Raw genomic sequence first — 27,236 nt, 5'->3', positions numbered from 1 at the left:
TTTGATTGCGACGAGTATAATGGCGCTAATTGCAGGGGTGGAGAGTTTCTTCGAGAGCGTGACACATAATCCTCGACATGATTACAGCCCATTAATTACGCACAGGCAAGAGGGAAACAAAGCGATCTGGCGTCTCGGAAGAGCTTCGGAGATGATCTGCCCACTGGGTGTCACGGAGCGTGTTTAAAGCTCCTGCTGCAATGCAATGGGGGGAAAAAAAAAAAAACACACTTCAGAAATCAGTTGCCTTCACTGGTTTGGTATTATTATATATAACATTAATTGTTTTTTTTTGTTTTTTATTGAACCAACTGAATGTCAATGTTCCTTTTTTACTGTTTCTGAGATCCATTAGAGCAGATCAAAAGGATAAACAATGAAAACTTCTTAGCTCACATTTAGTACATACTCGCACACCAGACTTCACCTTGACACATGTGCTTCTTCCCCAAACTGTTAGAGCCACACAATTGTATAAGATGTCATTGGATGCAGTTACTTTATTTTTCCTTCACTTGAACTGAATGTTTCAGCATAAAAACATGCATGGTGAAATGGCTTTACGTGGGTTGGAGAGAAAGATCTTGAGTGGCTTGCTATAGAGATCTGATCACCTCACCATTTTGAACACCTTTAGGATAAATTTTTCATGTATGCAAATGGGGACTCAATGTGGAATGGGGTGTTAAAATAACCTTTACAAATCGTGTGGTCAGGTGTCCACAAATATCTGGCAATATTAGTGCAGCAACACTAATTATAGTATCTATAGTATGTATTTCATTAGATCGATTTTATTACTCATTTCATACAATTTTATTGCTCCCTACAAAATACATAAAAGCGCACAAAATTATTAATACTATAAAGTTTAATATATATATATATATGAGATTATATATGAGAAGTGTGTGTGTAAAGACAACAAAGAAAGAGAAAACTTGAGTGTTTGAGTATAGAGAGAAAAGGGTGTACTGTTATATAATAGCCACTAGATGGCAGCTAATGAATGGAATAAAAAGCGTATCGAATACAAATCTCCAACACGCCACAACTTTTTTTAATCAGTTACAACTTCATCCACTAGAGGGCACCCTTATACAGCTTTCAAGAGACCTGCACTGAAGCGCTTTGAAGATCATTAGTGAAGACTTTAACAAACCAAACAGTTTTGAAAACAACAGATTCTCCACACGTCCACAATCGGAGACTCTCAGCACGCGCTCGACTCCTGTGATAACTTCTGACGAAAGAGGAATAGTACAGTTTTATGAGCAAGTAATAAAAAGACAAATATTGTTGTATTGTTGCCTTGATGTATTTGTAATGGGTACGATTACCGAACGCAAGTACTGGATTTCTGTGCTGAGGGCCTCGTGCAACAACTCCAGCTCCTTATGTGCCTGTAGCTCTTTCTTCAGTCTTCACATACACCACATACACCCGCAGAGAGAAAAAAAATCTAAAAATTTTACCACAAATACACTATACTATTTATTTATTGTTTACTTGCGTATTGATTTGTTTTAAAGTGTAACTTGTAACAATAAGTTAACAGCTGATTACACTACTGTGTACACCCGTTTCATGTTTTTGCCTTGACTGGATATTTCAAGGGGTGCAATGGATCACAACGGATTCATTTTTTTTTAATTTGCGGATTAATCTTAAATTATTTGCCGATCGCAGAATATAGCTTCTGAAGTCATTTCAGAACTATGGACAGCGGTCGTGTTCAAGTGAACAGGACATGGTAATCAGTCAACAACAACGGCTACACGTCATTCAAATCGCATGTATGGCAGCGTTTCCTTGCTTTAACTTTTCATGTAATAAATCAAAAGCTAATTATATTTGTCTCCTCCTCTTTTTTGCTGATCCGAACAATGATGTGATCCGCGACTAAAAACTGTAATGTGATCCGAACCGCGAGTTCCCGTCGCAGATATTTCTGTTCCGTTTTGAGGAGTCTTACTGAGTTTCCTGGTTCTCAGGCTTGTTTTTGATGAAGCGGTATGCTTCATGTGAACGTAGTCCCTCCCAATCCATTTAATTTAACCCAATTTTTACATCCTGCCGATTTCACACGATCGATAGCCGGCGTATGAAGAAACAGCCTTTGGAATGTGATTTAAGGAAACAGCGGAGAGGAACGGCTGCACGGCCGCATCTTCAGCACATCCCAGGGCTCTAATCCAGCTTGCTGTTAACGAGACAAATTTGTGCGAACATCGATGGCCGTACGTATGATTTACACAGCCGTGGGGGACGTTTCCTGTCAGAGACATGCTACCTATTGATCCCCTCCACTTCATCAGGACATGATATACCAACCAGACATTGTTGTGGGGAGGGGGTTATCCGTTTGCCTGACGCTGAACCGGATAGCATGGATATATATATATCAAAGACATAATTAAAAGGATTGGCCTGGTGTTGCATTATTTACATGCTTATTGAGAGGAGGAAATGGACGTGGGTCAAAAGGAAATTGTGGGGCAGAAGGAAATGATGGGTATTTGACATATTTAAACATGCATTTCATTACATCCAAGTGCTTAGAATGGCTTTTATCCAGAGCCTTCACTTTTATATTAGCTTACCTGAGACAGGTGCTATCTGTTTGAGGTTTCTGAATAGCCTTTTCTCTTTCAGTCTTCATGGACTCTGTGAGAGCCACTGCCTCCTCCAGCTCTCTTTCCAATTCTACGCACATGTGCGATAGTCAAAACAGCTTTTCAGTCAGTACTTAGCACAGGCTTAAGTAATAAGCAATATCCTGTTTCCACCTTCACCTGCCAGATGGGAGTTTAGCTCTTGCAGCTCTGCCTTTAAAGATTCTCGCTCTGTTCGCAAAGAGATCAGCTGGCTGTTTTCTTGCTTCATCGTCTCCATCGCTACAAATACAAGGATTTTGTACAAGTGTGAATACAGAGGAACAAAAACACGCTCTGTTTTTCCTCCAATTTAGTTTTTTACCTTAGAATACAGTCACGTGACTTTTACACACTACATTTTTCACTCCGTTTTTCCGTAATGTATACACCAAAAGCAAGCATAGATAGATGGACAAATACACAGATCACTTTACTTACTAAGATTAAAAAAATATACTAAAAGTAATAGTGAGGACAAAATAATTCTCCAGCCAACTTTAATAACTCCTCTTTCAAATGACTCATTCCATGACGATGCTTGAGAACTAAAGCAATGCGTCATGATATCGGTTCATTCGTTCTGAATAACCCTGTATTGATTAAATTGGGGATATAACCATATCTCTAGACGGTGACACTGTGCTTCTCTATCCGTACCGAAAACACGTTTTGTACTGCGCATGTGAGAGAACTTCGAGAGAATACTCAATTTAATGCATTCATTTGATTTATTCCATTTTATTTTTATATATTTTATCTTTGCGAGTACAAGGTGGACAATAAACAAACTTGCTTTACAACTCTTGGAATGTTCGTGAGAGACCTCATGTTCCGCACGTACACATGTGCACCGTACCGAAAGTCCTGCACTGAAACGGTTCATTATGAACAAGTTTACCGTTACATCCCTAATATGCACAGTACATAAAGAAGCATATGAGAACATAAAGAGCAAACAGATATAGTGTGTACACATGCAGTGAGAAAGGAGGATGTGCTGTTATATGCGAATAATCAATTTTAATGTAATGTGATAAAGCAGTGTTATATCCCCCAACTCAAAATCTATTATTTTCCCCATAGCCGCATTTCCCAAAAACCTTTCTCCGTTTTATAGCAGTCATTTGCTAAGTATTACAATTTGTTATTTATGTAAGAATGAAAAAAAATGTCTGAAGCTCCGACTCTTAAATTCCCCGTTTCAAAAGTATTGTAATAGAAAACTGCTCAAAATTCTGAATTCAATTATCAGAAGCTGAGACATAAACGCCATCAAAGAGCATTAATCTACCTTTCGTTAGTGCCTCGGCTTCTGATTCGAGTCTTTCTATTTCAGATTTGGTCTGACTGCAGAACATGACGTCCATCTTTCTCAGCAGGTTAAATTCGCTGTTGAAGGCTCTGATCGCTTTCATGAACTTCTCTTTCTCCTCTGCTGCCTCTCTGATGACTCGTGCCTGAATAAGTAACATATTAACATAAGTAACATTTTTTTGTTATTTTCCAGAATAACTCTTAATCTCTGAAGACCCACTAAAAATACAAAGAAATATTTTGTGATTTTGACATTTGGGCAAACCAGTCTGAATAACATGGTCCAATTTTGACCTCTAGTGGTTCAAGTCTGCTATTACAGATATTTTATGATTTATAAACTAATTCTTAGATTTAGAGACTTTACACAACGAAATTTGTTTGGTAGCTCTCACAGACCAGCAGCAATAAAGAAAGAAATAAAGGAAATGTAAGAGTGACAAAAGAATAAACTAAAGATATTAGCACTCAAATATAAAAATATGAAATATGTGATAATATGTACAATGAAATATATGTGCAGTCGGACTTGGATCAAGCAGTCAATAATACACAAACACATATGTACATCTTAAAAACAAAATCAGAAAAACGTAAATATTGAAATATAAAAAAATCAATAATACAATGTGTAATAGCAAATCAACTGCAATACAAACAAATAATTACTCCTAAAACTGATGCATTTGAATGGATTTATTGATTATATAGATTTTTTTTGATAATATATTAGATTTTACTGATATCAAACAAAGGCTCCACAACTTGGTTATGTTTAAATGGCTGCTGTGAAATGTGCTTTTTTGTATCTGATTGTAAGCGAGGACTAAACTGCCTCATTGCCGTTCATCGACATTCATGAAATTGTTAGCAAACTGGCGTAAAAGAAAGAAAGCACTTTACTTTTACAGTTTTACTGTTACAGAAAGATAATCAACCTCAAAATGTTAACAGTCACTCTGCTTCATGTCTGCCCACATCACACAACCTCATTGTTGATTATTTTCTTCTAACAGCACGCCCTGAGAACCTAAAACACATACAGATGTAAAAAAACAAAAAAACAAACCTCTACACCTTCCTAAAACACTCTCATACACACTGACATTTTCAAGCATGCAAAACATTTCACTGAGAAATCATTTAAACTCCATCATAATTTCTCTCCACCATTAGAACATGACTCATTTGGGAACATCATTATCTTAACCTCCTCCTGTATTTCTGTTTCCCCAACCGTCTGCTTTTCTTCCTGCTTCTCTTCCTGTTTCATATTGGAAACAAATTGCTGAAATTACTATAACTGTAGTAATAACTCGGTAACGCACCATCTCCTGTCGGAGCCCATTCTGTTGCTCGAGCAACTCTTCTTTCTTCTTCTGAATTTCTTGTTGTTTTCTCTTGATCACATTCAGCTGTAGCATCAATTCGGCCTCGAGCTGAGCCTGTGGATGGACATGCACAAGATTTTTTAATCTACAATGCACACATTGCTATGATACAATATATTTTACGTTGTGTTTGAATGGTTGGAATTTAGCTTAGTGTGTCAACCGAGACGAAAGAATGATGTGCTCATGGTGTGTGAAATGCTTGTTCTTATCGTTCTGTTTGCAGGTGGATCTGTAATTAGATCGATGATAAGAAATCGCATGTTGTAAAAGTCATTAGAATATTCTGTTTGTTTGTTTTTGTTTATCATGTTAGTCAGGTGTGAAAAACATAATGAGTCCTTTAAATAATTGTTCTCACAATGCAGTGGGAAAAAGTATTGGGACACCTGACTTTTCCAGCCATATGCACCACTTTCCCAAGCTGTTACCACAAACGGCTGGAGGCACTCGACTGTGAAGAATGTCTTTGAATGGGGTAGAATTGAACTACAAGACCCTTATCTGTTCCAGCATGACAATAGCCCTGTGCATAAAGCCTGCTCCATGAACATATACTTTACATAAGTTGGAGAGGAAGAACTTGAGTGACTTGCTATAGAGCTCTGACCTTAACCAATCAAATGCACCTTGTCCACTGAAACAGCACAAATGTTGGTGGAGGCGATGCATCTAACAAATATCAAAAAATTCCTGAAGTGTGTAATTAGCAAAGTCAGAAATGCATTACCTCACACTTTTTTTTTTTTTTTTTTTTTTTTTGTAACCACAAACCTGTCTACTTGGATAAATGTATCTTGTGGATGTTTTACTGCTTCAGCAGTCTTTTATGAAAGAAACAGACACGGCTAATAAAAGATTATTGCATTGCACTTATTTTACAGATTGTGAAGAACCAGTTCTTGGGTCCTGAATGCAAGCAATATTACACTTCTATCATTTTTTGAGTGAAACAAAAAGAAATCTCAAAATGAGGAAAGGAAAATACATTTTATGATTTGAAATTCAAATGCCATAGTAGTAAATTGAGTGAAAACCAAAGTTAAATGTAAGATATCTAAAAATAAATAAATAATAATTAACATTGGAAATAGAGGTGGGGGGGGGGGTAGTGTCACAGAAGTCAGCACAACTGTACAATATTGACATAAAAAAAAATCCCATAACTTGCCCTAGTTGTACATGGACATTCCCATATGAAACATGTAAAAAAAAACTTTCTTTCACCTTCTCCCTTTAGGGGTCTCCACAGAGGACCATCCGCATGTTTGATTTGGCACATGTTTTTACGCTGGATGCCCTTCCTAACGCATCCCTCCCCATTTATCCGGGCTGTGACCAGCACTTAGAGTGGCTGGGGTTGGTTCCCTGAACAGGGATCGAACCCGGGCCGCAGCGGTGAGAGCGCCGCATTCTAACCACTAGACCACCAGGGAACCTGCCCATTTGAAACATGTAAACACCTCTAAACTGCCATATATCTGTAAAGAAAAACCTCCCTTTCCAAAATGCTGTAATGAATATTGAGGACGCAATACAGATTGCCAAAATCTTTTCACAGTTTTATCAAGTTCAAATTCACAAACGACAATATAAGTGTTGCACTTTTATGCTGATTTGCTCCAATTACAGGACGAAATGTTTTTAACTCTACACTACAGGAGCACAGCTCAGGATCTATGAAGGGTTAACCAAACTAATGTAATCCAGCGGAAACGAGCGATTGATTTTGCACTGCCGCATCCCATCGATCCTCTTCATCTTTAATGAAGCCCTCCAAACTGATGAAGAGTTTCAGTCATAAAACAAACCAGGCCTTTTAATAGGACATCGGTCATGCAGGTGGGATTAAAAGCAGGAATCCTGCTTTCATTTCGCGCTTCTGATCCGATCACTTCTTCACATGTTAGTAAAGCGGGACAGAATGATGAGAGGATATTGATATTGTAACAAATTAACATCAGAATATTCTCCTCAAAGATATTTTTAAAAAATATATTTTACAAACATGATGTGCAGTTGAATTGTTTTGTCCAATCTGTTAACTTTTTACCGATTTTTCCTTCTATCTTCTTACATATTGTAGAACACAAACATCTTCAGCTATAGGGGCATTAGAGTATAGCAATATACTGTTGCTCATTTTCGATTGATATACCTTTAGACTACAATAATATTACTTTTTAAAATCCCAAATCTCATTGTATCTTCAGATTTTATACACTTGTCTTATGTTTTGCTTCCCTCATCTGTAAAAGAAAAACAGTCCTGGGACGGCAGAACTGGGATTCATTGCAAACAAATCATTAGAGATAATGTTTAGAAGTCCATCTGGATAAAGAGATATAAAACGACCAGACCTTCTCATCCAGCTCGATACGATCATGTTCCAGCTTTTCGGTAAAGGACTTGATTTTCTCCTCAGTTTTAGTGATGGACGATTTTACTGCAAGAGAATATGGTTAGTTGAATGTTGGTACATCTGCAAATAAATCTATTGTAGGCATGATATATAAAATAAAATGAAAAAACAAGAACTGCTTTCGGTCCAAAGACACCACATTATCTGCAGCAACTAGAACACTAAGATCCACCCATTTCAGCATAACCTCAAAAACTTCTACTTGTTTATATTATATTACATTATATTATATCCGCGATGTTAGAGAAGTGAAGAAAAGAGTGCAGGCAGGGTGGAGTGGGTGGAGAAGAGTGATAGCAGGAGTGATTTGTAATAGAAGAGTATCTGCGAGAGTGAAAGGGAAAGTTTATAGGACTGTAGTGAGACCTGCGATGTTGTATGGTTTAGAGACAGTGGCATTGAGTAAAAGACAGGAGACGGAGCTGGAGGTAGCAGAGCTGAAGATATTAAGGTTTTCGTTAGGAGTGATGAGGATGAACAGAATTAGAAATGAGTTTATTAGAGGGACCGTGTGCATGTAGGACGTTTTTGAGACAAAGTAAGGAAGGTGAGTTTGAGATGGTTTGGACATGTGCAGAGGAGGGACATGGGGTATATTGGTGGGAGAATGCTGAGGATGGAGCCACCAGGTAGGAGGAAAAGAGGAAGGCCAAGGAGGAGGTTTATGGATGTGGTGAGGGAAGACACGCAGGTATTTGGTATGGAGACGGATAATCAGCTGTGGTGACCCCTAATGGGAGCACCCAAAAGAAGAAGAAGAAGAAAAATACATTATATTATATCAAAGAGCAGTTTATGTTCCACATTCATGACATCTTGCATATTGAACACAATCCCTAATTAATTCCTAATTAAACACAGGGGGAAAAAAATTTTTTTGGGTTTATGTTTAAATGTATGCACAAAATGTTATTTAATTAATATTTGTCCTTGCTATTGTCTTAATTTAAAAAAAAAGAAAAAAAAATTCTAAACCTTTATTTCCTGTAAAAAATGTCTCTCCTGACTGAGTTTTTAAAGTAAAATATTATATCACCTATTTTTATTATTATAATTTTTTGTTTGTTTCGTTGCATTAATGCAACCTGTTATAATAAATCATTTTGTTATGCATGCAAAATGTGAATATCAAATCAAAATAATCCTTATTTAAAAGAATAGTATAGTATAGTTTCTTTCGGTTTCTCCCGTTAGGGGTCGCCACAGCGGATCCTCCGCACGTTTGATTTGGCACGTTTTACGCTGGATGCCCTTCCTAACGCAACCCTCCCCAATTTATCCGGGCTTGGGACCGGCACTGAGAGTGGCTGGGGATGGTTCCCTGACCGGGGATCGAACCCGGGTCGCAGCGGTGAGAGCGCTGCATCTTAACCACTAGACCACCATAAACATATAAATAATGGACCTATATAAGCATGTCCAAAGCACTATCATTAATGAAGACTTGAACTTCCTTAATCATGTGGGACTTCTCGCCCAAACTGCTGTTATATCGCGAGATTTGAGGTCTCTTCCCTGACGAACGAGATTTCGGACTGAATTAGCTTGTTAGCTATCTTACCTTCGTGAAGTCGCCGAGTGTTCTCGGACGCTTGTTGCTCAGTTAGCAAAATGTGCTGATAAAGAACATCCAGGTTTACTGCTTGAGCGTCTAAACTCATTTTTAACTGTATTTTAACTTTTTTTTTTTAAAAAGAATGTAATGTTTTTTAAAGGAGCAGAGCTGCTGAACGGTATAACCAGAGCTCGAGTACGATTCATAAAATTCGCACGCGCGGCCACGCCCACTTTTAAATGCGCGCGAGGACCTTCAATTAGGAAGTAGCGGTCTTTATTTTTTTTTTTTCCCCAGTGTATCAAATGACTCGATGAGTCGACTCCAGCGCACTCTCAGGCCTCTCAGAATGTGTGAATCGGCTCACCTAAAACATTCACTTGAGTCGAAACTTAACAAACGACTCATTTTTATGGGAAATTTGCTTAATTTATATAAAACCAAATATGAATGTTGTTTAAAATGTATTGTAGAATGTTGATTTGGACTATTCTAAATCATCAAAATGGCCTGTTTAATGTGTTTTTTGTCTGTTTTAGCCTTAAACGTCATCATTATGATGCTATTCCACAGCTATAGAAACAATATTATACAGAAACACAGTATAACAGAGCGCTATATTACAGACAGGTATCTCATACAGTGAGTATGAATGGCATTACTAAAGCAAAAAACCCAACAAACACAATTCGACAAGTCTCCTTTCACTGCAGCCACAGCTGCACCTCCCACATACATCACCGCTAGGACAAGCATCGATATTAACCTCATAAAAAATTGGATTTGAAATGAAGGCAAATTGTGTGTTTTTTAACGCAAAAGTATAATGAAGTATATGAAATATACTTTAATAGAAATGAACATAAACATGCACTTTTGAAAGCAACACAACCAAGAGAAAAGCTATAAAATGAAGAGACAACTTTTGAGAATAATTTAATACATATTGAAGGAAAAAAAAATTCAGTCAGCGATATATTGATCGTGGTTAGGCCAGCAGAGAAGACCTTTCTGGCCTGAAGACCTGCCACTGATTTATAGAATGCTGTTTAAATAAACTTCAAAATAAATCGAATATTTAGACACAGTTTATTGGAAATATGTTCAGCTGAACTATTTTAATGTTTTAATGTTTTGTTTGTCTTAGCTTTGAGGGCATCAAATATTTCATGGAGAGAGAGAGAGAGAGAGAGAGAGAGAGAGAGAGAGAGAGAGAGAGAGAGAGAGAGAGAGAGAGAGAGAGGACAATTAAGTCTACATTGGCTGTCAATTTTTTATTTTATATGATGATAAACAGGTTATTTTTAATATGCTGAATTATCTCTATCAGATCACTTTATTCATCCCAGATGGAAATTTACTTCTGTTCCTGAACCATTTTTCTAATATATTCTGAAATAAACAAATGCTGAATATAATATACATCCACACTTTCACACCCCTTCCAGTTCCAGTACAGCCTGTAATCTATCATAGATGTAGCCCAAATACTAATAAAAGCCACCAGCCTGTGTGTTGTCTTTGTTGTTAATAAGTGCAGTCAGCATTCAATAACTCAATCCTGGGCCATTTGGCTCTTCAGTGTTCATCAAATCATCCTTTACCTAGTCCAATTTTCAGAGAATGGTGTTTGATCCAAAGCCACAAGGCACATTAAAGTGTGAACGCTCACATTTGTGACCGACAGCTCAATCAATATTGAGACAGGCTTTTCATATGATTCAGACTGATACCTTTTAGCCATTCTACTTCATTTCCGAGACCTGCTTACTCATCATGACTTTACAATTTAAAACAGTTTTTTTTTCCCTAACCCTATATCATGCACACACACACACTTGTAAATCACAACCCGAATTGTCATTAGGCTCGATAGTAAAGGATACAAATCAGTCTGGTCATCAGAACAGTAAATTTCCAGAGCATTGCCTGCCAAAAGTCTGTAAGCAAATGTTCACTCGCCACTTACTGTTCATTAGGATAGGAGAGAACTACATTGATTTATATTTGGATTTGAACTCCATGGTAGTTCACTGCTAGATCAACAATAAATCGACTCACTGATTTAAAATAATGTTATGCCATTCCTTCCGGTCAGCTCGAATGCATCTAGAGCAAATCGATAGCATGCACTGTAAATTATACTCACTGTGTTCAATATGTTACATGAGCAAATATGTATTTAATAGAGCAAATTGGTTGTTTGTATTTAGTAGAATTCACTATACTGCCGGAAAGAGAAAATAATTTTAATCCCAATATACTGTGTATGAAAAAACAAAACACCTCTGCTCTCATAAGATCATCTATCCAACAAATGTGGTGGTGTGATGAAGGACATTGTTAGTGCATTGTTAGTTTTTTTTTCACTTTATACATTTTCTGGCACATGACACATTTATCCATTTAATGTGATGTGTAATTTTGTGGATTTAGCATTCAAACAGTTTTTCTAAGGCTACAGAAAACATGGCCTCAAGGTCTGACTTTTTGTGTACTTTGAGATGCCTTTCTACTCATCACGGCTGTAAAAAAAAAAATATTTGAGGTATAGTGTTTGTCATTTAGCACCGATCTGGCTGTAATTGTTATCATTGATAAGATTCACAGACAGACAGACAGACAGACAGACAGACAGACAGACAGACAGACAGACAGATAGACAGATAGATAGATAGATAGATAGATAGATAGATAGATAGATAGATAGATAGATAGATAGATAGATAGATAGATAGAGTTTTTTTAAAGCTACAGAAAACATTGTGTCAAGGTCTGACTTTTTGTGTGCTTCGAGATGCCTTTCTACTCACCACGGCTGTAAAGACATTTTTATTTGAGGTATAGTGATTGTCATTTAGCACCGATCTGGCTGTAATTGTTACCATTGATAAGATTCACAGACAGACAGACAGACAGACAGACAGACAGACAGACAGACAGACAGACAGACAGACAGACAGACAGATAGATAGATAGATAGATAGATAGATAGATAGATAGATAGATAGATAGATAGATAGATAGATAGATAGATAGATAGATAGATTTTGGTCATTGCATAGAACAAGTACACAGAGAAGAAGTACAGTTTCCTATATAAAAGATGTTTCCTATAGTAAAACTCTTACTTCCCCCACTGTTATGAGTAAACCCTAGAGATCGCTGTTTGTGAAAATCCCAGGAGATCAGCTGTTTCTGAAACACACAAACCAGACCATCTGGTGCCAACATCTCTGCGACTGAGATCACTTGTGTCTGCACTCTGATGCTGTAACATATTGACTTGTAATTGCACTGCACTACTTGAGTGACTGCATGGAAAATGCATGAATGAGCCGTTATTGAACGTATACCTGTTTATATACTATCTATATAGTGCATTATTTAATACACAGGGTACAAAACGATATGCAGTGCACTGTATTGTACATGCAGTTGAATGCACACCCACTATTCAGCCTTTCTCTCTCTCTCTCTCTCTCTCTCTTTCTCTCTCTCTCTCTCTCTCTCTCTCTCTCTCTCTCTCTCTCTCTCTCTCTCTCAGAATTATTTCTCTGACTCAATCCCAAATGGCTCTGTATTCCCTCCGAAAGTGTATGAGTAGTGCACTTTATTTTCATCAGGGCACCGGTTGACACTCAGCCAGACTGAGCGAGAAGCCTACACCAATAGATGGCAATCTCCACCAGTTTAATCCTATAACTCATGAGTGGACTTCAGCTCACATCGCTCACTTTTCTTTTTCCTTTTTTAATGCAGCTCAGAAGCCAAAGTCAGCCAAGTTATTATTCAAATGGAAACCAAATCAATTCCAATAGGTCAGAAATTTACATTTGTTGAACTGTATGTACGACTTCTGTTCTTTAATTTTTTCAGCTCTTTTATTTTTTTTTCTTAAATGGTACATAACCTAATTTTGTGTAGCAAAGTTTTGTTCACAAGGTTGATGAAGAGTGCTGAAAACAGACCGTCTGACTTACGTCATTATCTGAGCAGCGTGACCCCGAGCATAGGTCTACAAATAGATGATGACCTCAGAAGGACTGACTTTATAAATTTGGTCATCCAGGAGCTGAAGGACTATTACATTGCAAAGCCACTAAGCAGAGACTGTGGGATTGTTTGTGTTTAGTAAATGTGAAAATGTAGGAGACCAGGAGAGCACTGAGCAAAACAATATGACAGTCACAAATTCAGCAAGTTGTTAAACGTTTATTTAAAAATAAAAAGATTTTCAGCATTCGTAAAGCAAATTTATCAACTTTTCATTTGTCTTGTTCTTCTCCATCTCTTTTTTAGATATTGCTCTTCGCCTTCTCTTCTCCTTTTTGTTGTCATTCTTTCTTTTCTTTCTTCTGTTTTTCTTGTATTCTGTCATTTCTTAATTTCTTTGATGTTGTAGTTCTACTGCACTCTCTTTCTCAACATCATCATTTTCTTTTATTCGTTTTGTTCTTATTCACTTTCTTTCTTCTCTTTCTCATCCGCCCCCTACTACTAAAATTGTTTGTATCTTATTCTTGCTTTCTTTGTCTCCTTTTTGTTCTTTTTCTCATTCCAATTGATTTCCTTGCTTTACTTTTTTCTTTTTCTGTGTATTCCTTTCTTCCACTTTTTTCTTATTACTACTACTACCACTTGTTCTTGATTTTTTCTTCTAAATCTCCTTCTTCTTCTCCTCATTTTAATTGGTCTTCTTTTTCTTCTGTTTTTTTTTTCCTTTTTCTATTTCTTTACTAGTTTTCCTTGTGCCTCTCCTTCTCCATCTGTTTCTCTTCGTTTTCCTAATAACAATTCAACCAGCACTATTACTACTATTTCTCCTACTACTCCTACTGTCTTTCTTCATCTGCTGAATTTAAATTCTTTTCGTTTTACTATTTTTTCTTCTTCTTCTTCTTCTTCTTCTTCTTCTTCTTCTTCTTCTTCTTCTTCCTCTTCTTCTTCTTCTTGTCCATCCTCTCATTTTTAATATTCTTGCATTACCCTTTTACTTCTTCTGTTCTTTTTTTTCTTTACTTTTCTTTTCTTTTTTTATCTTCTTCTTCTCCTTTCTTTGTCTCTTCTTCTTCTTCTTCTTCTTCTTCTTCTTCTTCTTTTTCTAGCAATAATATCAATCAACCGATTATATTAATGCTATTATAATCATCATCCTCATCAAATATTTTATAATGTATGTGTTAGTATAAAAAAACTTTAAAGCCCTCTGTAGTTCTGGGTTAAAAATAAAAGTTCACCCCCTTGCGCGTGCGTATAGAGAAAGAGAAAAAAGAGACGGTGTGTGTGCGTGTGAGTGTGTCTATGTGTGTGTATGTATGTAAGTGTGTGTGTGTGTGTGTGTGTGTGTGTGTGTGTGTGTGTGTGTGTGTGTGTGTGTGTGTGTGTGTGTGCGTGCGTGTGTGTGTGTGTCTGTCTGTGTGGGGTGGTGGGGGTTGGGGAGGGTGAAAAAACGCTGAGCGCGCAAGAGCGCACGCTCCCGTTCAGTGCCACACTGCCGCGCGCCCAGCCGCGTGCTTCATTCCGGAGTGTATTTGAAGAGCCCCGGAAAGCGATCCGTGCGCCTGTCTTATTATAAACCTGCCCACCCTGAATGCACGAGCTCCGCGAGACCATCACGTCCTCCTAAGGAGACCCTCGCGGCACCATCACTGCTGCTTTCACACACTTTTCATTGCTTTTGCTTGGTGAAGATCCCCGGTGCGCGTGGGACAAGGAGCGTGGAGTGAGTAGAGATGCTCCTCCTGTGGATGTAAAGAGCAGCGTGTGGGTCTGTAAACACTGAGTCGCTTTACTTTCACACACACATACACACACACGCACACACGCGCGCGCAAGGAGGACCGCGCACTGGACCAGCGATGATCGTCTCCACGATTTGCGTTCTTTTTCCCCTTCTAGGTGAGTTTTTTCATTTTTCTCCTGGGATGTATTTACCCTCTCATTAAATTTAAAGCACACAGTTCTTTTTTATTTATAGACAACTTTATGCACAGCATTTCCACATCTAGTGGTGAACTCAGAGACAATCTCAGACCCTCATGGATTGACACTAAACACTGCATGAGTCAATACAACGCTGAACAAAGACTTATTCTAACATCCAGTCAAACCAGGGTCTTTGTTTACTGTAGCCTGAACAGGAAACAAACAAAAAAATGTATCTGTTTCTGGTTTAATCCATGCAGCATGTATGTGGTTAATCCTCTTCACACCGATGTGTAGGACTGCCATAAATATGGCTGAGAACTTGTGACTTTTATAGATAGATGGTATATTTGCTTTACAGTCCGATTAGTGTTACGTGAAAGTCGTTTCCAAGTTGTATAGATGGAGTAGTTGAGAAACTGTGTTTGTGGCACACAGAGGTCCTGCTGTCTGCTGAAAAGTCTGCGAGCCGGATGGACTGTGTCGCAGCCAGCGAGCTGTGCTTGAGAGAGCCGGGATGCAGCACCAAGTATCGGACTATGAGGCAGTGCGTGGCGGGGAAGGAGGGCAACATTAGTGCCGAGGGGAGGGACGAGTGCCGCAGCGCCCTGGACGCACTTAAGCAGAGCCCACTGTACAACTGCAGGTGCAAAAGAGGCATGAAGAAGGAAAAGAACTGCCTGCGCATCTACTGGGGGCTCTACCAGCATTTACAAGGTATGCACACATCAAGCTGATTGCTGTGCTTCATTCTAGATTATTTCAGAGCACTATAGATGACAACAGTTGAGGATAGAGCACTATAGGTAATTGGAGATCACTGTGAACTTCAGATTACTATAGATGACTATAGAGCACTTTGGATTACTATAGATCACTATGGAGCACTACAGATTATAATAGATCTCTACAGAGCATTACAGATTACTATAGATCACCTTTGAGCACTACAAATGAATATAGATCACTATGAAGTACTAGAGATTACTATATATCACTATGGAGCACTAAAGCTTACTATAGATCACTATAGAGCATTATGGATTACTGTAGATCTCTATAGAGCACTACAGGTTATTATAGATCACTATAAAGTACTACAGATTACTATAGATCACTATGGAGCACTATATCTTATTATAGATCACTATAGAGCATTATGGATTACTGTAGATCACTATAGAACACTACAGGTTATTTTAGATCACTGCAGAGCACCACAGATTACTATAGATCTATTATGGAGTACTATGGATCACTACAGAGCACTACAGATCCCTATAGGTAATGATAGCAAACTATAGATCACAATATCTCATTATAGACCACTACAGATGACACTTATGTCATTATAAACCCTACAGTTATAAACCCATATGGAGACCTACAGATCACTCCAGATCATTTGAGTTCACTATTGATCATTGCGCATCATTTCATCTCACTATAAATCACTGTAGATAACAATAGATGACACACTATAGATCACTGTAGGTGAGTGATCACACAAGTCCTAATAGATCGATCTGGTGCACTTCATTGAGCATCACACCAGATCACTAGAGATAATGATTTTGGCTCACCAGAGAGCACAAGAGATCACTAAAGAGTCAAACTAGATCGACATAAATAGCTATAGATCACTACTTATCATTAGATGTCACTATAAATGGACACAATGGATCACTGCAGATAACTAAAGATCATGTCAATAGTGTTGATCACTATGGATATCTATACATCTTGGTACGTCACCATAGATCACAGATCACTTTAGATCACAATTTTTTTTTATTCTCTGTCTTATATGCGTCACAAGATGCCTACAGGATATTTTTTCAGAAAAATAGGTACTACACTGTTCCCTTTTCATGTTAATGCGGTGATATTCTCCCAGCATATATATTGCATGTATATCTTTTACATAGAAAAATGATTTTCTTGGTGAAAGACACATTCCACAAACAATAAACATTTTTTATGACTACAACAGAACAAACACACACACTACTGTGCTTGAGATGAAAAATCATCACGTGTGTTTATTTTCTTGGTTTAAGTGTATTGCGAGTCTTAATTCCAGACTCAAGCCTAAAGCACTATGTCTGGGTTATGTCCCGGTCACATACACACACACACACACACACACACACACACACACACACACACACACACACACACACACACACACAAACAAACAATGTGTGTGAGTCCTCAGGAAAATGTGAGTTAGAGTTTATCGAGTGTGAAGTTCTTGCATTTTTCATCCTCTTCTAACACTGCCCAGCACACTCAAGCAGGCGGAAATCGAAACAACAGCCTAAGACCGTTGCCGTAAAAACAAACGAACCACGTATCAACGTGCCAATTTTGCAGCAGTTAAAGTCACTGAACTTTAAAAACCCACAGCGGTAGACTTTTAATTCTTGTGTTTGGTTGTTTAACAGGAAACGACTTACTGGAGGAATCTCCTTATGAGCCCATGACCAGCCGTGCATCTGATATATTCCGATTGGCACCCATCTATTCAGGTAGGACTTGCTGGTTGTATTTACTAGATTGGAATACTTTATAAGGCCTGCATAGATCCTGACTATATGATTTGAAAGCAATTATCAAGCGTTCTCCTTTCCTGCTTTCCGAATTCCTATTTCTGTGACTGCATGCTGTGGAACGCTGCATGAGAAGCTATAGTTTGGAATTTACTTCACGGGTACTTCATTACTAATGATGTGGAATGCTGGAGCCTGTGCGTAAGTCTGTGTGTGTGTGTGTGTGTGTGTGTGTGTATGCGAGTGTGTATGTCTTGCTTCTGACGTTACTGTTTATGGTCAGCCTCTGGGTGGCACTGGCGCTCTCTATTTCACGAGCAGACGAGCGGCGCGGCAGATGGTGAAAGCAGAAGGGTTCACGACACCCGAGTGAAGTCAAACGCTTCGAGTTGCTCATCCCAAGTAAACTAAACGTTGTCCTCTAGCGCGGAAGTCTGAGAGACGTGCGAGATGGGAAGACAGCTGCACGAGCTCGAATCGTAGGAAAATATCAGCAAGTCAGACAGTGTGTTGTACACAGCAGTCTAGACATCTCTATACACATGTATGTATAGAGATATTTGATCTTTGGGTTTGTGGATTTCATAAAGCGAATGATCACGTGAAGCCGTTTAGCATCATTACCTGTCGCCAGGTATTTACCTAGCTATGTGCACTTAGCTAGCTATACAAACAAAAGTGATTTACACAGTAAAACAAGTACTAATTCCATATTGAAAAAAAAATTAATTGCACAAAACGGTAGCTCGAACCTCACCTTGGGCATTTTTGGAAGTTTCTAGAATCTGTTTTGGTGCGCAAACCAATCGTAGCACTACACCTTACTGTGATAATGTATAATTTCTATAGAAACAAGAATCTTGTTTGTTGTTTTTTTAAGCTTTTCTTTTCTTCATTTCTTTATGTTTTTTTCTCTAATGAGGAAATGAGAGATCATTTTCTAACAAAAGCCATAATGTCACATATGTCGCATAAATAAAAGGAAAAAAAACACTTCAAGGCTATACAGGTCACGTGAGGGGCGGTAACGGTAGCTCCACTTCATGACCCCACACTTTTGTTGATTTCTTTTTTACACTTAATTATATCATGCATGTATAGACGAGTTTAGGAATGATCCTCTCCGGTGGTTAAGTCCAAGATATGTGTGCTAACGAAGACCTAGCGAAAAGCATAATCCCAGCTATTACTTCACTAACAATATCGAAGTTCATGACCCGAGGAAAACTTTTGCTCTCCTGAATGTCAATGTCACCGTCAATCCCTGAGAGAATCAGAAGCTCCTCTCAGAGACTTGTGAGTCACCGAATAAAACAACTGCGCTAATTAAAACAGCCTCGCTACTTTTTTACCTTTGACTCTCAGCGACGGTGAGAACAGAGAGATTTAGGGAAAGCGCCCGGAATATGAGATCCGCTCCCTATTCCCTGCTGAAAAAGCTCTTGACTTTGATTGACGGTTGTGCTCCGAGGCTGTGATTCCTCACCCTACAAAAGAGTGTTACGAGTCAAGACGCCCCCGGAGACAGACAACAATATGCTGGTGGAGTCTGGAGTGTTCATGTGTATGTGTGTGTGTGTGTGTGTGTGTGTGTGTGTGTGTGTGTGTGTGTGTGTGTGTGTGTGTGTGTGTGTGTGTGTGTGTGTGTGTGCTGCCAGCTCTTTGACAGTAAAAACGATTTGTTTGGGTATGAGTTCGTGCTGGACAGGCACCGAGTTGGCAATAAAACAGCAAACAAAGTCAAGAAGATTGAATCGGATTCAAAGTATTGTTTAGATCTGTTTTGTTGTTGTTGGACTGAGTTTCGAATAATGGATTCATGTTTATGCCATGTTACTACAGAAATCCTAAATCTGATTGGTTGGAGATCAGCAGTACAGTTTATATTATCGACTCGTTCTGATGTGTTAACATTTCTGTAGCAACAATTAACCCGGACACTTGATGGAAACTTGCTTCCGTGCAAACGTGAAGAGGTTTTCCATGACAAGCATGTTTAGCGTTTCTGGAAGGAATCTCCAGTGTCAGTCAAAAGTAATAGTCCTGACTGTTTGAAAGTTCATTATCAACCAAAGAGCATCTGGTGAGAGACTGTTTATAGCTGCTGTAATCTACCTGAAAACAGGACCTAGTTTGATATTCAACAACATAGAAAATGACTTCAAATGGATCAATAGTATGACAGTATAAAAAAGAAGATATTTTACAGCAGCATCAATGTAAATGATCTTTAGAATAGCGGATTAGGTTTTGTTGTAATGACCACAGGGTCGTGAGGTCAGTTCCCAGGATAGCCTGTCTTGGTTTCTTTTGAGAACGACCTTTAACCCTCAATTACTCCACTCTCCCCTGGGCTTGGATTCCACCTCAGTTATAAGTCGCTTTGCTGCCGATCAGCAGAATTAGACACTTTAACCTCCCTGAACTTTTAATTTGTGTGGATTTTCTGAGGAAGCTAACAAGGCTTTATCACCTTAACACCTTACAAATGATATAAGAAGTCTTAGGAATGAAGCTGAGCTCAGTGAGCGAACGTCACACAGCGAGCACTCGTGTTTGTTAAGAATTGTTGAGCCTGTGTTTGATCAGCGCTCACCCGCCGAGTCTCTTGCTGAGTTCCGTGCCATATTGACAGGCTTTCCACTCAACCGAACATCTTATCAGACGTCTCTTCTCCGTACCAGACCATGTGCTCACACCAAGTAGTGGCGGTAAAATAAACAAGTCAGAGGTTCCTGGATGAAAGGTCATGCCCTGTGCTCTAGAAGGATGACGGACTGGTGCTGATCGAGGAGTACTCAGACGCTCATAAACACAAATGTACCTCTGCTTCCTAATGGGCTGAAAGGTAAACAGACGCACTGCAATCGGAGGAAACTGTATTTAGATTTGAAGTCTGCTCAGCAGGATATGAATCACCTGGTTGGCTTAAGGCTAGGAGAAAAGATTTAAAAAGGTATCCAGTGGAAAGAGGGTAAAAGGGCAAGTAAGAAAGATGGGAAGATGTTCCATTAGGGTTTCTTGTTAGATTTTGTGGTCAGTAAGCCAAAACAGCATTAGTAAAATCAGGTACTGATGTACCGTGAGGAGGCCTGGGGTGCAGTCAAAGTTTTTATTTATTGTCCAGTTCATTAGGGTTGAGATCATAGATATATAGAAGGCAATTGTGATGCTGGAACAGATTTGGGTCGAATTAAGCAAAGGGAAAAATTTTATGACACCAGATCCAAAGAAATTCTATACAATCGTTCGCATCTAACTTTGTGCTAACAGTTTGGGGGGAAAACAACATACGGCTGGAAAAATCAGGTGTCACAATACTTTTGTCCATATGTGTAGTAAAATAAATATTAAACCCAAGGTTAATTTTTGTACCCAATAATAAAAAAAATAAAAACTGATAAACCAATAAGTGAAAGATGTAATAGCATTATGGGCAAATGAAATAAAAAACAATCACGCGTTAGCATGGCCAAGTATTCTGTAAAGAGCTGTTTAGTTAACATTTATTGAATGAGTCTTCCCCATAAGTGCTTTGAAAATGTCAATGTTTTCAGTCACCCGACAGTTTACACTTTTACACAGTTTACACTTATGTTTCTCTGCATCAATTTTGTTTTGTAAGGAAAAAGTGAAGCTGCTATCACGTAAGCGATAACAGGAGATAACTTCCTCCTGTGGACATTAGCAATAACATTGAATGACGGTGAAAGCGTTATTCAATGTTATTGCTAATGTCCACAGGAGGAAGTTAGCAATAACATTGAATGTGGTGAAAGCGTTAAAAACTATTGAGGTGTGTTTATTTATTTAATTCTTTTAAATCCATTAAAAATAACATTGTTGTGACAATTGCTGTGATATAAAAGGAACAAAGCAGAAGAAATAATCAGGTGGCAAGAGTAAGACCGCTTCGCTTCATCTAACGTAGCATGGAAATCTATACAGATTTAATTTCTGGCTAATTAAAAAAAAGAAAAAACAAGACGTAAAGAATAATAATAGGAAAACAATGCATCGATTTGTAGAGGGAGTTGTAGAGTGACATGTATACACTTGTTAGGTTGAAATGTTCCTCCATTCCTTACACAATTTCCTTTTTCTTGTGAAGCACTGATCCATGTACAAGTCAGTCAAAACCCATTTCATCCATTTCTCTCTCTCTCTCTCTCTCTCTCTCTCTCTCTCTCTCTCTCTCATGACGCAAGTTGACTCTGTATTACTGGCACACCATTAACTGCAGAGAGCAAAAGAGCTGAAACGCACAGTACACAACTCCCTTTCACATTACCTCTCCATCAAGCACACACACACACACACACACACACTCACACACACACACACACACACACACACACACACACACACACACACACACACACTCCTCTACGTTTCGCATGCGCCTCTTTCAATCACACCCTCTTCCAAACCCGGCCAGCCGGAAAAGCCTGGGAATCACAGGCAGGCTGCTCGAACGTGAAACAATCCACAATCCAACCATAAAAGAAAAATCTGAGAAAAAAAAACCCAGATTCAGTTTGACGGAAAGAAAAGTACATTCCAAACAATGAAATCTATTGTCAGGGAAATGCACATCGCTGAATTATTGAGTTTGTGGATAGATTCGTCGGTAGCGTCATCAACTTGTCAATTATGGCTTATGAGGTCTTGGAGGAACAGAACGTGAAACAAAGCATCGCAGGGAGTCTGCTGAGTCGGTTGGAAAGAATTTGCTTCAAATTGCGGGGTAGAGCTCAGAAAAAAACGTGGACGTCACACAATCTGAAGAAGACACCATGAATAAAGATGAGCTAGGTCTCAAATTCTCCAGAGAAATCTGGGTTTTTTTTTATTATTCCAACAATTATCTGTCATGCTGAAATAGTAAAATCACATAATTCTGTCTAAGATTTACGAAATAACAAACAGTAATTTATACCTTGTAAGAAAATGCTAATTTCACATTCTTATTCTGTACAAAGAATGGGAAAAAACATTACATTACTCCGAGGTAACCATGCAAACCTGTTGTGCTAAACAACAATAAATGTAAAGAACATCAACCACCACAACAACAACATTTTTTGTTTATCAGGAAATAGTTTTCAAGATTTCTGGAGAAGGGACAGAAACAGCAAAACTGGCTAAGTTTCTAACATGTTTGTTACCAGAAATGTCCCTATAAAATAAATTACAAAGTATTACCATTGTATAATTAATCACTCACTGAGTTAAAAAAAAAACCATCCCAGTCTATTATTATGACATTTACAGTCCATTATAGTCATTTTCTAAAGCAAATCAATGCATTTTCTTTAGTTTGACCTTCAAAAAAAGTATGCTAGCTAGTGATTTAGTACCAGATTTGCACAGTTGCTTTTTTTTTTAGTTATTTAAAAAATATACAATTATAGTTTATTCTTTCGAAAAGAGTTAGTTGTTAGTCAGTTAGCGAATGAGTTAACACCAGATTAGCTCAAACTGCTGAAAGACAGTACCGCTTCCTAATAAAAGCTTGAAATAATAAAAACTATTTTTTAAACTCAATTTCTCTTAATTTTAGTCATTTTAAGGATATACAGTTATAGTTTATCTTTCAAAACCAATTGTTATAACGAGTTAGCTATTGAGTTAATACCAGATTAGCACTAACTGCTAAAAGACCACACAGATTCTGAATCTAAGATTTATTTTCTATCTAATGTTTTTGTGCAGTTATTCTTTGTTTTGTCATTTGAATCATAGCCAGAAAATGGTTCTATATTAATTGACATCATAATTGGCATTAGAAGGCAGTATTGCTACATGTCAAATACTGTGTTAGTGTAATCACTGTCCTGTTGATGTGTGTAATAATCGTATGTGAAGCTGTAACATATTTACCCCACAGGAAAATGTTTAACTGAGGACTTTACAGTTTCTGAATAAAAGAAAAAAAAATTCTCTCTCATTAATATTAAAAGATGGAAAAAGAAGAAGCAGAAACCGGTGCAACTATAGATGGATCAAAAGTATGACATTTTGTGGCGTACTTCAATCTTCAAAACATAATAGTTAGCAAACTGGCGAAGTATACATAAGAACAAAAAACGGTGTTGTATGATTGCGTGTAATGATGATGATGATGGTGTGTTTGATATGGAACAATGTAGGTAGGGGTGGGTAGTTGGGTATGGTGGAAGTGTGCATAAAAACATCTGTAGTGACGACTTTGAAGACAAGACACATGAGAGCATGAGAGCAGCAAAAATCACTTCTAAACTCGCACCTTTCTTTCTCTTCATTTTAGCAATCAATGTCAAAATATATATGAAGACACTGTGAACTTGTGAGAAAATGCTGAAACCGGCAAATGGAGCTGATTTTTGTTGTAAAATTAAGTAGACAATCATTGATTGCTTGCATATAATTACTTAATAATTACTGAAACAAGAGCATACTGTTTTCGTCATATTTTTCTTACTGCACATCCATCAATCTAGGATACAATTCAGTGCAATGAAAGTACTCCTCATGTCCAATATTAGCATTCAAACGACTGTCACTCCTTCACATTATTCATTAATGCTAACGCTAAGCCTGCTTCCGTCTTACAGAAGGATGAAAGCAGAAACTCGGCAGAATGTGTTAGCGTTGTGTTCTGCAATCCCGAGTCGTAACAAACCTCTTGATGTGCGCAATTAAACATTATGTACTTTAGCATGACAGAATAAATGACGTGATAACGTTGTGTACTGTTTTGGTAAAACATTTTTGAAGTATTTTTTTGGGCCTTTTTGGAAATGTACACCACAATGATAGCTTAGCGAATAACAGAACCCATTATAGAAATATCCAAAAGAGGCAACAGCAGCAACAACGACCGGTCTCTTGTTCCTCATCTTTCTTCTCTTTACTTCTTCTAGCGCTGCTCTCTTCATGACTTGCATCACCAGATCCGATACAGAGGGAGCCTGCAGTGTTTTCGAAGGCAGACTCTTGCTAACCAGCGCGTCCTTTTAAACCTCGAACCCTTTTTACTTCCACAATAGCAGCTCAGTGTAGCATGGCACTAGCCTGGGGAAGTGTCACTCATTTTAGCACAAAGCCCTTTTGTGTCGTATACTCCTACAGTCTGCTTATCCCATTAGCCCTGGTAGCCAAACGGCAAGAGAGGCGCTAGAGAAGCTATCGTTTTCCACCTCCCATCTCTCCATTTCTGGCTTTTTGTTCTTGTAAATGCGCTCGCCGCCCTTGTTGGGGCTGGCTGCGGCTCGGCGAGAAATCTCCTGCGAAAGCAAATCAATAGAGCGCCATGTAAAAATAGAAACTCAAAGGTGTGCATACAAGAAATGATCGATTTTAGCCTCTCGTGGACTCGTACTCGCTCTCGCTCCCTCTTTCGCTTTTCCCAAAGCTCTTCAGTTCGAAGTGGATCAAAGGATTATCCTTGTGTTGCTAATGCTCAGGTATAGTGTTGCATCATCAAGCGCAATGAGCCCGAGTCAGGGGGGAAATGTCGGAGTTTCGAGTCTTTAAAGAGAAGGATCCAGTGTGGGGAAAGGGTAAATGGAGCGCCGGGTCACACGTCATTAGGCTAGGAAAGCAGCTCACTTCTATTCACGCAGAGCTTGTTATCGGCTGCGTGCTATTGATGGAGTGCGCAGGACATTTAGGGCCGCCGCGGAGCATTTAAGCGCTCCTCGAGGGATGTTAACACAGCGTAGTGCGGTGTTAATGAGGCCTTACGCAACATTAGAGCTCGTCCTTTAGCTGTAAAACCTGCGGCTTCCCACAGCTCCCTACAAGCCAAGCATGCCATCTGGTTGACTAGCGTTTGGAGGTCAGACAGCCGCAGAATAGCAGGGCAGACAGATAGTACATCCTTTGATGGGACATGTGGCAAGTTAAGGAGTGTGAAGGAGTTAGTGGGAGACGGACACACATTGACCTTGACCAGCAGTCTGAGCAGGCCTCATACTGGGATGAAAGCGAAAGATTATGAGGCGTGATGATCGCACAGACAGGCTTTACAAATCTGGTAATGCCTCATGGAGTTGGGTCTTGTTCACCAAAAAAGGGGCGTTTTTATATGTTTAATCACTGGATGTATAGTGAAAGCCACCTGAGTACAGTGGTACCTCAGAATACGAATTGAATTTGATCGGTAACAGGATCCGCACTCTGAAATATCGTATACTGAATGAATTTAGCCATAAGGAATAATGTAAAGTGGGATCATTCGTTCCGAACGACCACAAATATTAATATAAAAATACAAATACAACGAATATGCACTAATATTATTTAGTCTTTAGCATTTAATAATGCTGCCTTAACTTTTAAAAGAGAAAACATTATCTTTACTGGGAACTTTACCTTTGAGAAGAGTGAACGCTGGCATGATGGAGATGGAGATGACGAGAATTATTGTTTGGAGGGAGACGAATCTCCTTCCAATATGATATCAGGCAGACTCTTACCCGAATCACTGTTATCACTGATTTTTCTCTTTTTTTGATACACTTTGCTTCATTTCACTGCTTTTACTACTTTCGCCTTTTTTTTTTTTTTTTTTTTTTTTTTTTTTACACTCATAGTGTATGCAATACTGTTTAGTAATGAACAATAACAAAACAAAGACACAGCGACAAACACAGTGCTAAGAGTTCTCACTATGAATTAAAGACGCTAATTGATGGTTGAGAGGTGTGGGAGGCGGTACGGAAGAACCGTCGTCCCTTCGGATTTTAGCCCGCGAGATTCGGATGATTCGTATTCTGAATTTTTATGCATAAACCGATACGAACATTTTTATGAATTTAGATTCGTATTCTGAATTATTAGAGCTTTTACAGAATTATACAGCTGTTCTCGTTTGGTCAAGCCAGTCTGACTTTCAACAAATCATCATTAACAGGAAACCCACATAACTTAACTCTTATTCAAAATAATGTTTTCCGCACCGTTTAGTGTAAACTCTTATGACATTTGTGTGGACACAAGTCTTTTGAATTTACTTGTCATTTTTTTTATTAATACAGTTTATGATTATTAACGTTTGTGAACCTTAACAGTTTATATTTTTAAAACAATTTAAAATAAAATGCCTTCTTGGTTAAAAGATTTACAATAAAATACAATAAATTATTGTAATACACTTTTTGTTACATTGATTAAATTGAGTAATTGATTAAATTGGCACAAATGAAATGAATAAAATAAAATAAAATATTTTAATAAAATATATTACTTAAATATAAAATTTTAGTTAAATTAAATTAGTTTACATTTGATAGACCCGATTTGGGTAATACAGATATGTATATAAATGTGTGTGTAGGTGTGTGTGTGTGTGTGTGTGTGTGTGTGTGTGTGTGTGTGTGTGTGTGTGTGTATTATATTTAATATTAAATTTTGTAAGGATATGTTCTACTT

General features: G+C 38.2%; 2 protein-coding genes and 1 long non-coding RNA gene across 5 annotated transcripts in view; 2 read left to right on the top strand and 1 right to left on the bottom strand.

Annotated features, from left to right (window-relative positions):
* Positions 1-27,236, top strand: part of LOC310725568 — a 224,887-nt gene that overhangs the window by 23,295 nt on the left and 174,356 nt on the right. The gene's annotated exons all lie outside the window — the stretch shown is intronic.
* Positions 951-9,562, bottom strand: LOC310725514 (coiled-coil domain-containing protein 172-like). 2 transcript variants are annotated; one of them, XM_083540530.1, is made up of 8 exons: positions 9,346-9,562; positions 7,723-7,808; positions 5,300-5,416; positions 3,949-4,114; positions 2,796-2,897; positions 2,604-2,706; positions 1,341-1,422; positions 951-1,240 (listed from the first exon to the last, which is right to left on the bottom strand). In XM_083540530.1, the coding sequence occupies exons 1-8, from the start codon at positions 9,443-9,445 to the stop codon at positions 1,214-1,216; spliced, it is 783 nt and encodes a 260-aa protein (XP_083396656.1). In that variant the 5' UTR covers positions 9,446-9,562; the 3' UTR covers positions 951-1,213. The 2 variants fall into 2 exon arrangements, with proteins under 2 accessions (XP_083396656.1, XP_083396655.1); XM_083540529.1 differs by having other exon boundaries at positions 953-1,243.
* The window catches only part of gfra1a (gdnf family receptor alpha 1a), an 89,439-nt gene continuing 76,969 nt past the window's right edge, over positions 14,767-27,236 (top strand). Inside the window, exons 1-3 of one of the 2 annotated variants that reach the window (XM_083540480.1) lie at positions 14,767-15,240; positions 15,706-15,984; positions 17,715-17,798. In XM_083540480.1, the coding sequence (XP_083396606.1) occupies positions 15,201-15,240; positions 15,706-15,984; positions 17,715-17,798 (403 nt within the window). In that variant the 5' untranslated portion in view covers positions 14,767-15,200. The remainder of the gene's footprint in view (positions 15,241-15,705; positions 15,985-17,714; positions 17,799-27,236) is intronic. The other variant, XM_083540479.1, reaches the window with a different exon arrangement.

This window comes from Silurus aristotelis (assembly GCF_946808225.1).
Source record: "Silurus aristotelis genome assembly, chromosome: 4".
Lineage (NCBI taxonomy): Eukaryota > Metazoa > Chordata > Actinopteri > Siluriformes > Siluridae > Silurus > Silurus aristotelis.
The sequence above is the reverse complement of the archived record's forward strand: the minus strand, read 5'-3'. Positions and strand labels throughout refer to the sequence as shown.

Coding starts and splice junctions, on each gene's coding strand:
- LOC310725514 (XM_083540529.1), bottom strand. CDS start 9,445: ATGAGTTTAGACGCTCAAGCAGTAAACCTGGATGTTCTTTATCAGCAC. Junction 2,707..2,795: donor GCTAAACTCCCATCTGGCAG/GTGAAGGTGGAA, acceptor ACATGTGCGTAG/AATTGGAAAGAGAGCTGGAG. Junction 1,244..1,340: donor AAATCCAGTACTTGCGTTCG/GTAATCGTACCC, acceptor CTCTTTCGTCAG/AAGTTATCACAGGAGTCGAG.